This window comes from Ammospiza nelsoni, chromosome 4, assembly GCF_027579445.1.
Source record: "Ammospiza nelsoni isolate bAmmNel1 chromosome 4, bAmmNel1.pri, whole genome shotgun sequence".
In the NCBI taxonomy this organism is placed as follows: Eukaryota; Metazoa; Chordata; class Aves; order Passeriformes; family Passerellidae; genus Ammospiza; species Ammospiza nelsoni.
The window spans coordinates 12,694,545-12,710,224 of record NC_080636.1 but is presented as its reverse complement, the minus strand read 5'-3'; the positions used below and the strand labels follow the sequence as shown (position 1 = coordinate 12,710,224).

Here is a 15,680-nt window from a genome sequence, read left to right as displayed (position 1 = left end):
AGTCAACATGGCTTTACTATAGGCAAATTGTGCCTGGCAAATGTGGTGGTCTTCTGTGAAGGGGTTCCAGCATGGCCAGATAAGGGAAGAGCAAACAGACTCGTGCAAAGCACTTGACAGTGTCCTGCAGGACATCCTTGTCTCTTAACTGGAGAAACATCAATTTCACCAATGTTTCATCCAGCTAATTCTTATACCACCTGGTGGCAATCAAAGAGTTTTGGTCAACAGGTGAAGGTCCAAGACACCAGTGATGATTGGTGTTCCTTGGGTGCCAGTACTGCAGACTGCTGCCATGTAACATCTGTGTTGGGGATATGGACAGTGGGATTGAGTGCACTCTCAACCAGTTTGCCAGCACCAGGCTCTGTGGCACAGTTAGCACACACAAGGCAAGGGATGCCATCCTGAAGGACCTGGACAGGCTTGAGGGGTGGGCCTGTGCAAACTCCTTGAGGTTCAACAAAGCCAAGTGCAAGGTCCTGCACCTGGTTTGGGAAAACTCCCAGTATCAAAACAGGCAGGGGGCTGAATGAAATGAGAGCAACTCTGCCGAGAAGGACATGGATGTGTTTGTGGATAAGAAGCTTGACGTGACCCATCAATGTGCACTTACAGGCCAGAAAGCCAACAGCATCCTGTGCTGCATCAAAAGCAGACGTGGCCAGCAGGCCAAGGGAATTGATTGTGCCCCTCTTCTCCACTCTTGTGACACCCCAGCTGGAGTGAGGGCTGTGTCTGGCTCTGGGGCCCTCAATATAAGAAGGACATGGACCTGCAGAGGAGGCCCACAAAGATGGTCACAGGGCTGCAGCACCCCTCTTGTAGAGAGCAACTGGAAGAGTTGAGATGATTTTAGAGAGAAAAGGGTGTGGGAAGAAAAGGGTCCGGGAAGACCGTAGAACAGCCTCACAGTACTTAAATGGGGTCTCCAAGAGGGCCAGAGAAAGACTTTTTACATGGGCAGATAGAGATAGGACAAGGGGTGTTCTTAAACTGAAAGAGAACAGGTTTAGATTTGATATAAAGAAAAAATTCTTCACTGTGAAGGTGGGGAGACACTGGAAGAGGTGGATCAGAGAAGCTGTGGAAGCTTCATCCCTGGAAGTGCTCTAGGCAAGATTGGACAGGGCTCTGAGTAACCTGGCCTAGTGGAAGGTGTCCCTGCCCATGGGGGCTGGGACCAGACAATCTTTAATGTTAATTCCAACCCAAACCATTCTATGATCCTAGGAATGAGAAGTTAACAGGTTATAATATAAGAACAAGTACACATCTCTGTCCATATTAAGTCCAAGAAAAATTAGCTTGAACTGTGCCAGAATAGGTGAAGAGGACTTCATTTTCTTTGAAATCCTGGTGTTTTCCATGAGAAACTGACATTGCAGACTTCCCTTTGTGAGAGGTCAGGAAAGGTTGGCTTGCTTGTTATAGCAAAATGATGGGTAAAGATACTAACTCTGGCAATAGCTGAATGAAAATGATAAATACAGGGGAGAGAGATAAGCTGAAAAACTGAAGGAAGAAATAATGATTAAACTGCTCAAGAATAACTTTAGGCAGGAAATCAGAAAATTAACTTAGCAATCCTGAAGACTCAGACATACTTCTTTTCTTGGTCTTTTTCTTCCTATTTTTTTCCTCCTTCAGTAGATTTGAGTTTAAACTGCCATCTTTCTTGGAAGCTTTCTACCTTTGATAGCTATTAAATTAGGTTTTACCTCTTTGGTTCTGTCCAGGTTAAATACATTTAAAGCAGAGCATGACTCAATGAAACAAAGGAACCAATGGTATGTACATTGTCTGGTTTTGTCTTCTGCATGGCATCCATCATTTAAATACTGAAATAAAAGAAAGGAGTTTGGAAAAAATCTAAACCTCTGGACAGAAACTACTTGTTCACTCATGCAATTAAACAAAAAAGAGATATACAGGGTCTGAAAATCTGGCAGTACATAAACATGCTACTTTAAAGTATTATAGAGCCAATTTGAGAAATGGAAAAACTAGCTTTTCTCAGACAGCAGAAGAATGAGTATATCTATGGACAGAAATGGTTGTCTGAAGTGATGACAGAAAACATTAAAAAAGTAAAACAGACCTACAACCTCACTCTTCTGTTGAATTTCCCCTCTTGTGATAAGATCCAAAACCTCACTTTTAATGAGAAGCTTTTATTACTGTGATTTATAGTAGACTGATGGTAGACTTGGTGGGCCAAGTCTCTACTGAAACACATACACACACAAAACCTTCAAAAGCAGTTTAAAATATTTCACTGATAGCTGTTCTGTGTACATTTTTAGACTGAGATTTGCTTGCATGGCAGTGCTTTTACAGATCTAGGTCTTGCTGTGAGTTAACTTTTTGATGCAGGCATCAAGAGGACATTTCTCTTTCACAATAAAGCTGTGATAATTTTAGGTATTTGCTGTTGACAAGTCAGAATGCTTTCATGTTCAATCCTGAAGACATTGTTTACTTGTGATAAAAATCACAGGGAGAGTCAAATCTTGTTGCTCTTGACTGTGTCACAAATACATCTCTGCTCTGTAATTTTTAAGTTTGTTATTTTCCCTCTAGCTTTACTGGCTTTTACAGTTACTGCTTTTTACAACTAAGGCTTCTGCTGGATATCTGGGAACCTACAGGGGTGAGCATTAAATCACAGCAGGTGTTCAAGCAAATTGGATACATGGGTGTTCTGCTGAAAGTGGGAATCATCTTTATAAAATTTAGGTGTGATGTACATTATTTGGAGAAGAAGTATCATAATCATGTGTAATTCCTACCCTAGTGATCATAGGGGATGATTTGATCAAAGTAAAAATGAGTGTTTCATATTTAGCTGGGAGCTTTGGCAGTCTTCTTCCTGCCAGCAAAAATCACAGGGTGTGTGCTAAGGATATCCACCTGGCAATTTCACTCAAAAGAAAAGAGAAAAATTTAACCTTACCCAGCAGGGTTCTGCCCCTGACACTGCCAGGGCACACCACACCTGTTAGTTCCAGGTATTTAAGGTGTACTGAGTGGCCCAGAAACCAACCTATCCTCACTTATAGCTATGTTTCAACTCAATATTTTAATGGTGGAAATCTAAAAATCTGGGAGTCTGTACTCTCTGCAGGACACCCTTTCTGTTATGTGCTAGCACTGAATACAAGCCTAGTGCTACAAAAGTAGGAGCAAGGACCTGAGGTTTTTCTCCCTGAATTCAAAAGTAACATTTTCTACATGCTAGATGTATAAGACACCTTCAGCACTGAGCACAGACCATCAGTTGTGCCCAACAGCATTCATTACAAAAGCCATTTGTTACAAAAAGTCAAAATAAAGACTCCTTGTGCCTTTTTAAAAAGCTACTTTTGAGCTCATAATCTGACTTGTAACCAAAAAAAAAAAAAAAACAGACCTATAGAATTCCCCTCCCCTTATTTAAATTCCTACATTAAATTATTCCTTTATTATTGCCTTGAATGGAAATATTTCTGATAGCTCACATGCAGGAGGAAATTCCACATACCAATAAGACAGATTTTCAGGCAATCTAAATAATGAGTCCAGTAGATTGACTTCTTTAAACCAGAGTAAACTTCCCCTTCAATATTCTCACTCAAAGTGCAGTAGTTTTTAGAACTTGAGTTTATTCCCCTTTTTTTCAGGAATATTTAGGCAGGTGTGTGAATTGATACACTAATGCTGAAAGAATTTCAGAATATCAAAAGCTTCTAATTGATAGTAAAATGTGAGCTTATATTTCATGTGAAACCTCTGTACTGTATCCATTGTTGAAATAATGATAATAATTTTCTTTGTGACATTCTCTTGAGGAATTTTAAACAAAAGCCTCCCATAATTGCTTAGTTATTTCAGACCTGCCTAGTAATTTTCCACTGTATTAAAAGGCATTTGTTACTGAGAATGATGGAAAAAATGTACACGTCTGCTGGATGGAGCTTTTACTTATTTTCAGTCAACATAATTACTTTTATTAACACACCTGGTATCTGAACAAAGGCATACTTTTTATATAAATGACTAATATTTTCCTAGGTTCATATCTGTAGGATATCTATTCCCTTCAAATTATAATGAATAAACAGGATTGGTTATGTGGGAAATACATTGATTTTAGTTTTGTTGGGAAAAAAAAAAGCAAAACCCTATTCACAATAGAACAGTGCTGTTTAAGAGGAAAACTTAATCCAATAAACTGAATTTTGAAGCAACATTTACAAGAACAAAACCAAAAAACAATTTTTGTAGGACACATATTATATTCTGGTGACTTTGTAAGGTAAGCAATTATAAAGGGTATTTATTATTTAGATACTGGAATATTAAATGACAGACCTAAAACTCAGATATAGCACTAAATATTATTTGATTGTCATAGTGTAACCCCAGCCAATAACTAAGCCTCACACAGCAATTCATTCACTGATCCCCTCAGTGAGACCATGGAGAGAATCAGAAATGTAAGAGTGAGAAAACTTGTGGGTGGGAATAAAGGTAGGTAAACCTTTAAGGTAGTTAAACCTAAAGGTAGTTGAACCTTTGCATGCAAGCAAGGAAAACAAGGAAATGATTCCCCATTCTGCAGGGGAAGGCTGATGGTCAGCCACCTCCAGGAAAGCAGGGCTCCATCACACCAAACAGTGTTTTGGGAAGACAAACACCATCACTCTAAACATCTCCCCCTTCTCCTTCTTCCCCCAGCTGTATATGCTGAGCATGGTGCCCTGTGCTATGGAATATCCCCTGGGACAGTCAGGAGGGGTCAGCTGTCCTGGCTGTGTCACAACTCCTTGTGCACCCACAGCTTCCTCGTGGATAGAGTGCTGTGATGGGTAGAAAAAGCCTTGGCTTTGTGTCAGCACTGCTCAGCAACAGCTAAAACATCCCTGAGTTAGCTACGCTGTTTTCAGCACAAAGCCAAGACATAGCCCCCACCCCAGGCAAAACCAGCACAGTTATGCCATTTATGTCATTTATCAAAGTGATTTTCCAACCGTGCGATGAGAGCTAATACCTGTTGAATACTTTTGATAACCTGCACTGAATGTAGGGATTACAAAAGGTCAAATGGGAGAGCTCAGAGCAGCAGCTGTGACAGAACCACACCAACGTGTGCTCCAACAAACATAAAGTGGGTCCTTGTACTTTCAGCCACCCATGGCTTCACTGACTCTGTGAAATAAATCCCGTGATGTGTTCTGAGGCTTCACAATAGTAGAGGGCTTTTGTACCCATTGGTGGGTACTTTTGTACCTATTGGTGACCCGGTTGTAAGGGCTGCTGCCAAGTTTACATGTCTCAAAGACATCCTGGTCACCATCCTGCTCCCTTCTGCCCCTAATAAGAGACCCAGCATGACCCAGAAGCCACACTGAAGTGGTTCCTGCTTTTCTCACTGCTTCTCACCTGCTTTTGTGTAATGACAAATGCTTTGTCTGCAAAGGATTTGGGGTCTCCTGTAAGGCACTGATTCCACCCCCCCCAGGCAGTGTGCAAAGCTGCCAGACTGCCTGTTGGCAGGTGTGCAGAGCAGGTGGTGGCGCTGTAAGCATCTCCTTCAACAAGGTTTTAGATACCACAAGCACTACTCTCACATAGTTTAGGTAAGAGCACAGTTTGCAGCTCTAGCAGCCCAGTTCCAGCTTCAACCTTACACTGATGTCTGCATGTTACTTCAGCACTTTGCCATGGTCTGGCCCAAACAACTTTATCTGGAACAATGCAGGGAGCAGAATGCCATTTAATTACATTTATTGAATGCTCAAACACTGTCCCTTGACATATTACTTATTTAGGAATATTAAAGAACAATTTCAAATTACAAACTACTACTACAGAAGGAACATTAAAAAAAATTGATTCAAATGTCAGAAAACTCCTTTCCCTTAGTAATTTAACTGAAAAAATTACTTTATTCCTGAATTTGAATGCAACTTACATAGGCTCATTTATCATTTTACTCTAAACTTTGGAGCTATTGATAACTTTGCTTTTTGATATTATTCTAAAACAACAAAAAAGAAGTAAAAAACACCCTAAATCAACAATGAACCATTTTTTCAGTCAATATGACCAGAAGAAACTATTTACCATGACAGGCATTTGTATGATAGGTGCATTCTATTTCTTGTATTCAACATCTCATTTAAAGTATATGGATTTTATGAGGACATGTAAAACATATCCAGGAAAGGTAGTTCCTTACTTCTCAACATTAAGTTTTTCTTTTAATTTGTTATTCTCCCCCTGTGAGTTAAAATTTTGGAATTACCATGCTTTTTTTTCTGTGTAGAAGAAAAATCCAAAATCTAATCTATTCTATTCTGGTTTTTTGGGTCAGTTTCTCGTTCTCTAAAATAATTTTTGTTTTTTCCTGCTTACTGTTTTTTTAACACAAATACAAGTTTCCAAAAACTGCAATGAAAATCAAGGTCCACTTTATTGTACAGCTGTTCTAAAGGTACAGCATCAGAAGGGAAAGCAGAGATGAGTTGTGTCCAAACATTTAAGTGCCAACTAAAGTTGCAAAAAGTTTAAAAATTCAAAACATAGTTCAAAATTTTAAAAAGAAAGTATTTAAAGTGCTAATTTATCATAGTTTTCTCTCAGTCTAATCAGTGATAGTAAATTGAAACTACTGTGTGAGTTTAAGAATAAAACCAATGGCTTAAGAAAGCTGTAAGTTTTAATGAGATACTGAAACAAGAGTGCTGGCACAGAAGGAAATTAGAAGCAGAGGGAGCACTTCATTGAGGCAACCCAAGTCTGATGGGTTGCTCTCCTATGGTGCAGCATTTTACAGGATTAAGGTCACTAAAGGATCTTTCCTAATGGTAAAATAACACTTTAGAGTACCTTATCTTGTTTTGAAATATACTATCCTAATCTTTGGCAATCATAAAATTCCATTCATTTATATGATGCTGAAACTGGAAAAAAAAGAAATTATGTAATTTTCACAGAGAAAAACCTGGTCTAATGATTTAAGCACTGCCTCTGTCCAGAGGTAAATTTGTGTTTAAATAGTGCTTAACCATAAATACTTTCATGACTCAGGCACACTGTTTAGGCTGAACTCAAAATATGAAAGATATCGTTTAGACAGGAGATGCTCATGCTTGTAAAAGGCAGTTTGATTGCCCAAGGCAGGAAGCACTTTAAACCTGTTGAATTCCCCATGTGGGAGTGCAGGAAACCCAGCAAGCTCAGCTGTGGCTGAAGGGTGTGGAAAAAGCCTCATCCACTCCCAGCTGGAGCCAGAATCCAGCACAGCACTCCACTTTCACCTGACTTATCAAGCACAGGATGGAGGGAGAAGAAAAGGAGCGGTTTTGTTTTGCACAATAACTCAATAGATTAGGCAGCAATCCAGGAAAAGATGGATTATTTCCATTTGGCAGTTTGTAGCTCCTTTATGATGGGACCTAAATTGCCAGGCCAAGCATGGCACTTTGGCAGAGCATTTCTCACCTGCCTGTTGAACCAGACCCCAGTTTAGGACAGCAAAAGCTGTTAAACCCTGTTAAACAGCAGAGAGCATGGCCACCAAAGGAGTCTTCCTGCAACAGAGAACCTTGGGGGTCAGGTCTCTCTTCAGAGTATTACTTATACATTTTATTCAACAACCTCTCAGTGAGGCTATAAGTCGTTTTGGTTTTCATTCAGCATGACTATAAGGCGAACATTGTTATTTGACTGTATTCCAGAAATCCTATTATTGGTAATAGGCAGCAGGAAGATGACTCTGACAGTGGAAAAGCACATTTTCAGGAATGTTCTGTCAATTAGCTTTGCAATCATCATTTCTCAGTCACTTTATAATATCAATCTTTCCACTGAAAGTGGTTATTGGCTTATATTTCTTTCCTAATAAAAGTGGTTTTACTTCTAGGAGTTTCTTTGCTGCCCTCTTAAGCCTGTTGCTAGAACAGCAGAGCTGAACAAGAAAATGTGAAGCAACGTGCTTTAAACAGTTTCTGCTTTGACTCTATTTCAAAGGACATAAATATTTTTTAATTATATAAAAAATAGAATTTATTTAAATTTTCAAATCATATTATAAATCATTATAATATATCATTATTATTTTGCATTGTATTATTTTATACTGCTACTATAATCTTTCTAGTATTAACTATTATACAGTACAGTAGTGCTAAAAATAATATGGACAAAACAGAAAAATTTCTGTGGGCTTTTTTTCTTAACATTCTCTTCATATATATACCAAGGTTGTATGTCAATTTTAATTTTTGGTCTTCTTTTTAATTTCTTGTCTTCTTTTTAATTTCTTCCACATATTTCTTTCTTAGTATGTCTTCCTAGAGTAAATCAGGTTCAAGTAACTTTTAAAACCTTTCTCAGGAAAGACAAAAATTATGGATCTACTGATTTTACATTTTTTTAATGCCATAAACAACCTATATACTTGCTAACAGCATACAGGAAAAGAACACTGTAAATATTAGCAAAAAAGGTGTCAAAGCTGGGTTTATCCTAAAATAGAAAAAAAAAATGTTAGTTGATTAATTTTCTTCTCTATTAACTAGATGTTATAATTAATTCACTATAGCCTCAAGCCTTAAAATAACTTTTTATTGAACAAAAAATAAACCCATTTATTTTAACATAAAAATTTCCCTGCCTGCTTTCAAATATTCACTTTGGATGCCAATCCAAAGATCAGTGGGAGAGGGAATAGAAGGAGAGAAAATTCCTATTTTCTTTTTTCTCATACCTCTTTCAGTTAAATCCTCTCTGCTCTTTTGGCCTATTTTATACCCTCTGTCAAAATAGTTTTTAACTCTCAGCTCTTCTAAAAGCAGTCTTCGTTTACAGTTACATTTGTTACTGCTGAACATGTAGGCAGAGGGAGATACCAAGGCAGATTTGTACAAATTCAAATATCACCTCAAACGTGGACAACAAGTAACTCATTGCAACCCAACTGTCCAAAGGCCTCATCTGTGGCTCCCTGGCTGCTTACCACTGGAGAAACAGCAAAAGCAGGCACTGAATATCAGAGTAACACAATCAAGATCACAGAGCAACCCACGCTGCTAATACCTCCTTCATGAGGCATGAAACCCACAGCTTCTTGAATTGCTCCGGTTTAACTCATGGGACAGACAAACAATGGCAGGTCTGACTCGTGTTTCCCTCAAAACACAGAACAAATGCATTGCAATACAAAACTATTTTAGTTTTCTCATCCCGATTTTCACAGACATCATATCACAGTGTAGGGAATTGCCAACACACACACAAAAACGTTTCACCACTTACAAGCATATTTTTGCACCCGAATTTTTATTTAGAAAATAAATGCTATTTGGTTTAAAAACTAAGATAGAAAAATAATACTCTATGCTTAATGAATCTATGTAAGACAGTTAAGAATAAATACTGCCCAAATCACTGCTCCTGTAAGAATACTTGATAATTCTGAAAGAAGTTTTATGCCGTTCATAACTGTGTGTGCAAAAGACTTATAGAATGGTACATGATCACACCAGCCTAAGAAGATTACAAAATCCAGTTTCAAAAACCTAAAGACTTCTTGTTAGCTGTGCAGTTTTATTGATGGCAGCTTTTGGTGTGGTGGCACAAGATACTGGGTAAGCATGCTATAAACCTGTAGGATAATTCTGAATTCCACTTCTGTGCTTTGCTTGCATGGCTTTGAATCAAATTTACATTCAATTAAAAGAAATCCACTTTGCATGAGAGAATGCATCTTTTGAAAAGTTAAGCAGTGACACACTAGAAGGTTAGAGAAACAAAGGGAAGAACTGTGTTTACTCATCACAGTGATGGGAAAAGATGGACTTATTGACACATGCCAGTAGGTCTGTCATCATGGGTAAACAGACTTCAGCTGGCATCAAGAAACAAATGAACTGCCCTGGGAAGAGATGCTAAAGTACACAGGAGCATCAGCTGGAGGAAAAGCCCATTTCCTAGCAGGAATACAAAGTAAGAACTTCACAAGTGAGTTGCCTTAAGTGTTACTATTTTCCTTCTTTATTTCAACATTGGACTATTAAGAGGATAATTTTTATGCCTCATCTTTGTTGACAGAACTCCTCAGTGGGACATGAAAGATCTCTTCCACACTGAGAGAGAAAAAAAAAAAAAAGAAAATCCTTCAAGGAAAAGCTGTGCGGAATTAAAGTGTTTAAGGCAAAACCAACAAGAGTAGGTATGATGTGGACATCCTGCTGGATCTTTAGAAAAATTTGTGGAGAACCTAGTTTGAGCCTTCCTGAAGAAGAGAAACTGAAAATGGAAATCTTTAGGGCCATGTATAGTATAGTAATTATATATTTAACTGTAAATGGTAGCTGGCTGTCATTTCTCTGCTATTCTAATATCGAATCAATGTCTGTTTATGGTTTTGTACTTTTGCCACTTCGAATGGATCACTAAGAAAGAGATAAGATAAACTCTCTTGAAGTGATAGATGCAATGTATTTAATTCATCACTTACTAATCTTTATAAAATGGTGCAATTTTTGAGGCTTATACTTAAAGCTTTTGCTTTTTATTACACTGTAAGAACAAAATTATAAGGATTCAGGAAGTCGTGTTTCACAGAGCATAGTAGCTATGCTATAACAATGTAGTTAGTATTATATTAATTTAAACAACATTAAGTTTACATTCTTAATTAAAATAGAGTAGGTATTAAATAAACTGGAAAATAATAAATAGAAATTGATCATAACTTTAATGTCATACAATGGATTAAATCCAGTGTTTTAAAATCACATTAGAGAAGATGTGAAAATTTTTTTTTTTCCAGACTTTAATATCACGCATTTAAACACTTTAATTAAAATGCAAATTCATCTACAGAACAGATGTAAAGAGAAAAGCTTTGGTGAATATGGAATATCTGAGAAATCATTAACCAACATCACAGAACATCACAGAACATTAGATGCCCGCTACTGAATTGGAAATATGTTCACTGTGATGAAAAGATTATAAATTAAATCAGATGGCTGCACCACCTAGTGTTTTAATTTCCGGAAACCTCATTCAGAAACACTTTCTCACTCTGAATAATAACTTCCATCATCATCACAGGACTATTAAATCCTTAGCTCTTCACCACAGTAGTTTTTCTTATGTCACGTTCTGTCATCTGGTAAGCAGTGTAATGCAGTGCTGTTGATGTGTCATATAAATGCTTACATAAACAAATGAATGTCAGAAAAGAAAAACAGAATCTCATGGAGTTGAAGGGGAAAAAGTGATGGACTTGGGGATGCATTTGCCTTAAACAGATTTCATTAACAAAATAGTTTGTAGCCTTGACTAGGAGGTCTATAAACTAAACAAAAGCATGGTATTTCTGTACAGATGTGCAGACAGGTCAGCACCCATTGCTGCCCACAGCTGCCAGAACCACTCCAGCTGTGTTCATGCTGCTCAGACCACACTGGTGATAGCCAGCCAACAAGGTGCTGATGTCCTCACAGTGACTGCTTCTTTGCCACACTGCTTTGACTTGTCCTCTAAACAGGCATCTTAAATGATAATAATTAAATATGAATGTTTCTGTGCTTTCATTGGTATTTAAGTAGACAACATAAGTTGGTGATATGGCTGTGCTTCTGCAGGTGACATCTAAGCAACACCTCACACTTCTTGGCCACCCATCTGTACCCACCACTACATCTCTCTTGTGTGCAAGGACAACTGCTTGTGACTTGCAGTCAAACAAACTGGGAACTGGTCCAGTCCCCAAAATAAACTGCTGTTCTAGGGAAGGTGAAGGGACAGCCCAGGCTGCAAGGCAAGCTGTGTTTCCCAAGGCACCTGAGCCTGTTGGCATGGCAGGGCACAAGGCCGGCTCTCCCACCAAACACCCCTGCTGTTCATTTTGACTTTGAAGCTCCATAAAATAACAAGCGTAAGATAACCTTCCGAGTTATCTTCAAAGTGTAAGCAATTTGCTTTGGAAGTTTATATTAATGCAATACCAAAGCCTGTAATAACATTTCTGTATATGTGACCAACAAGCACAGGCATGAATCCTTAGTGTTTGGAATAAGCAGAGTGTTGAGCACATTCAGATTTTACTATCAAACTCTGGAGTGCTCATTAATTCATAGCATCATCTGACGCTTAGAAGCACAACATAACACATGGTCTGCTGTGGGGAAACACAGTCTTGTGTTACATCCCACAGACAAGATGAGCAATTAAAGTGTAAATGCCAAGATTGTCTGGGTTGTTTTGGCTTTTCTTTATTCTCATGAATGAGCATGCCAATCTCAATCACCGTACAAGTTTTATTTAGAAAGTTAAGATCAGCATAAGATGTGAGCAGTACTTTTCCATATATAAAAGTGGCAGATGAAATATATCCCAACAGAGCGGTTCTAGTTTTCATGGCCCACTCTGTCTTGGCTGACAAGGGCAGACTTTGTGACAATAAACAAGAGCATCATTTGTGACAATATTAGCTGTATTACAGCAGTAAGATTTCAAAGGGTTTTCTTTAGTTGTATTTTATAGAGCTATTACCTAATAAAATATTTGATACACTACTGACATCAGCTGGATGCAAGGAGACTTTACACTTAGAATCTATCGTAAAGTAAAAATAATTCTGCAATTCATCAGTCTAGGACATGGTACCCACATTGTATCTGATATAGCTGTCACCTCCACATGAATCTGTACTATCATAAAGCAACCAATCACAACCTCTTCCCTCCTAAAGCTGTTCTGCTGTTAGCATCTTTTGATTCCCTATGTTATTGTCCTGGGTCACTTCTCAGCCTCCCACCCTCCCTGTCCATTGTCCTGGCACCAGACCTCCTGTAGGTGGAAGGCTCAGGGATGGTCCAGCTGGAAAACAATTTTCCCCCTCCTTATTTTTCAGAAGCAGTTGTTTCCTGACCCAGACCCCCTCGAGGGCTGCATGACCACCACTTTGCACGTGGTCATGCAATGGAGTACGAGTGCAGAAAAGCTGCAGGCTCGATATGGGATAGAAATTGAAAAGCTTAGTCTGAACATCCCACATTTTTCTGACTTTCCCTCCTTCATATCTACAGCAACCTAGGCTGCTGAGTACATCTTCCATCCCATCTGCTGTACAGCAACACTGCCTGCCATGACTGCCTTATGAAGTGGAGCGGAGGATTCAGACAAAAAAAGAAAAAAGGCTGTGAAAAAGACCTACAAGAAGCTTTAGCATTTTTCATGGATGCAATTAAAGTAACCACAACTGGATTTTAAAAAAATACTCAAAAAAAAGGAATTTTAGGAAAGATTTTTCTCTGCCATAAACATGGGCCACAAGACCAATATTTCTAAGTCTATAATTTTCTAAAGGAGACCATAAAAAAAGTTAAATATATTTAAGAAATTTTAAAAATAGTACAATAATTAAAAATTACATTTACTTTATTTTCCCTGAAATTAAGCCCCATTTGTGCAGAAAAGATTTGCTGCTGAGGATGATTATCTTAAAAAGAGAAGTGATGTTGGAAACCATCACCTTGCTATTTTGTGCCAACCACATTGAATGAAAACGTAAAAAGGAAAGAAAATCTTAGAAGTCTTAATTAATCTGAATATCCAGTGAAATACTCAGGATTTTCTGTCAGAGACTGAGCACTGACAATTATTTTCCTGACTACTGGGGTTTTTTGTTAAGTCTTGCACATTTGTTATAAAGCAATTGCATACATAAATAGAATCAAGTACTTTATGTCAACAACTGACCTAGACATGCAAAAATTCTCACTTAAAGGTGCTCAAGTATGCTCATTTGGAATATAAAAAAGCAGGTGGAAATGTAACCTTTGAGGAATTTGACTTCCACCAAATGCGAATGAAATTAGGGTTTTTCTAACATTATCAAGTCAAAGGTATGCCCCACACAATGCACACATGCATCCAATTAGAGATGTGTAGTGTAAAAATAACAGGCACTTAAATTTCTATAGGAAACAAAATTAACTGGATTTCACTTAAAAGCTTGGGTAGAGCTGGTGAGCACCATCAGACAAGGCATGATCAGAAAATGGCAACTGAAAATTTTCAAATCGTCTACCTCTCTTTTAATTTTTTGAACTTAAAAAATGAAGCCTGTTAAAATTTTCTTTATGGGTTTTCTAAGGATTCCAGAATATCTCTTTCCATTTGCATACAGTCCCTGCAAACTTTGCTAAATTATTTCACCATGCAAATTTGCTATTTCTCTTTAAACTGACAAGCATATGATGTAAAACATATGATGCTCCATATGGCTTGAAAGTTTGTAAAAAAAATCCTGTTTCTAAAATCACCATATTTCAATGTCTTTAAAGCTGTGAAAGGCTTTTCTGTCTGCCTGTGTTCTATACCATTACTACAATCCTGAAGCAGTGTTTATCACTGGAGGATACCACCTGCTTCTCAGAACTGTATGCTATTCTTCCACGTTTCCCTCCATGCATCACCTGCCAATGAATCACCAAGGAAACTCATTACCAAAAGCACAAACTCCACAGCTGACTGCCAGCAGATAGTGTTATTTGCTGGATCACTCAGGCATGTTATTTCTTCAAATGCTGCACTTCTGTCATGTTGAATGGCTCTGCTACGCTGCTTCTCATTCTCCTTCGTTATTTAATTTTAATCTCATCTGACTTACTGGTGTCAGTACAATGTCTGAGCTGCTATCAGAAAGTCTGTGTTAGGCTATTTTTACTGCTATGAAAAGCAAAAAACACGCTTCTCATTCTTTTCACTTGTCTTTTCTATTGAAGCATTTGCTGTTTCATTAGCTCAGCTTAGTCATATCGCGTTCTGGATGAATAGAGAAGAAAGTGAACCCTTCATTCCCACAGTTCAGTGCTTACCTGCAGTTCATGTCAGGCTGTGATTTTCCCATTTTCTCACTGTCAGTCCCCATGAAGGTTCATGGACTGCTTCACATAAAATGCAAAGATCATGACTCATCTAGATCTCATTCTAAGGCTCAAGCTGTGACCTGAATACCTGCCAATATCAGGTAAATATTTTCAGTGACAGCTTGAATACTTCCAGAATACAATCTTTTAATGTTTGGGTCAAATTCTGCCTTTCCTTCTGTCATGATTTCAGCTGGGATAAAGCTAATTTGCTTTTATCTGGTGCTTTGCTGTGTTTTGGACTGAGTATAAGGTCAGTAACACACTTGATGTTTTAGTTATTGCTATGTTGAGCTTACTCTAAATCAAAGACTTTTCAGGGTCTCCTGATCGTCCAGCTAGCAGGTGCACATGAGGGATCATGGCCAGGAGAGCTGACCCAAACTGGCCAGAGAGATACTCCATTCCAAAGAACACCATGCTCAGTATTGAAACTGGGGGGAGTTAAGCTGGATGGGAGCCTGATCACTGCTGAGGGCTGGGCATCAATCAGTGAGTTGTGAGCAATAGTACTGTGCATCACTTCTCTCTCTCTCATTTTCTTTACAATTATTATTAATATTATTAATTGTTGTTATGATTATCTTAACTATTATTTTATTTTGTTTCTATTACCCAACTGTTCTGAATTTAACCCCAATTTTATTTTTCTCCCTGGTTCTCCCTGGCACAGGGGAAGGCTGAGAGGGAGGCAGTGAGCAGCCGTGTGGTACTTAGCTGCCAGCTGGGGTTAAACCATGACAC

General features: G+C 38.2%; 1 protein-coding gene across 7 annotated transcripts in view; it reads right to left on the bottom strand.

Moving 5' to 3' along the window:
• KCNIP4 (potassium voltage-gated channel interacting protein 4) overlaps nucleotides 1-15,680 on the bottom strand; it is a 392,972-nt gene that overhangs the window by 204,307 nt on the left and 172,985 nt on the right. The window contains exon 1 of one of the 7 annotated variants that reach the window (XM_059470690.1): nucleotides 14,886-14,925. The exons of the other annotated variants lie outside the window; for them this stretch is intronic. Coding sequence (XP_059326673.1) covers nucleotides 14,886-14,917 — 32 coding nt within the window. The 5' untranslated portion in view covers nucleotides 14,918-14,925. Of the gene's footprint in view, nucleotides 1-14,885; nucleotides 14,926-15,680 lie in introns of those variants that run through there. 7 annotated transcript variants of the gene reach the window in all.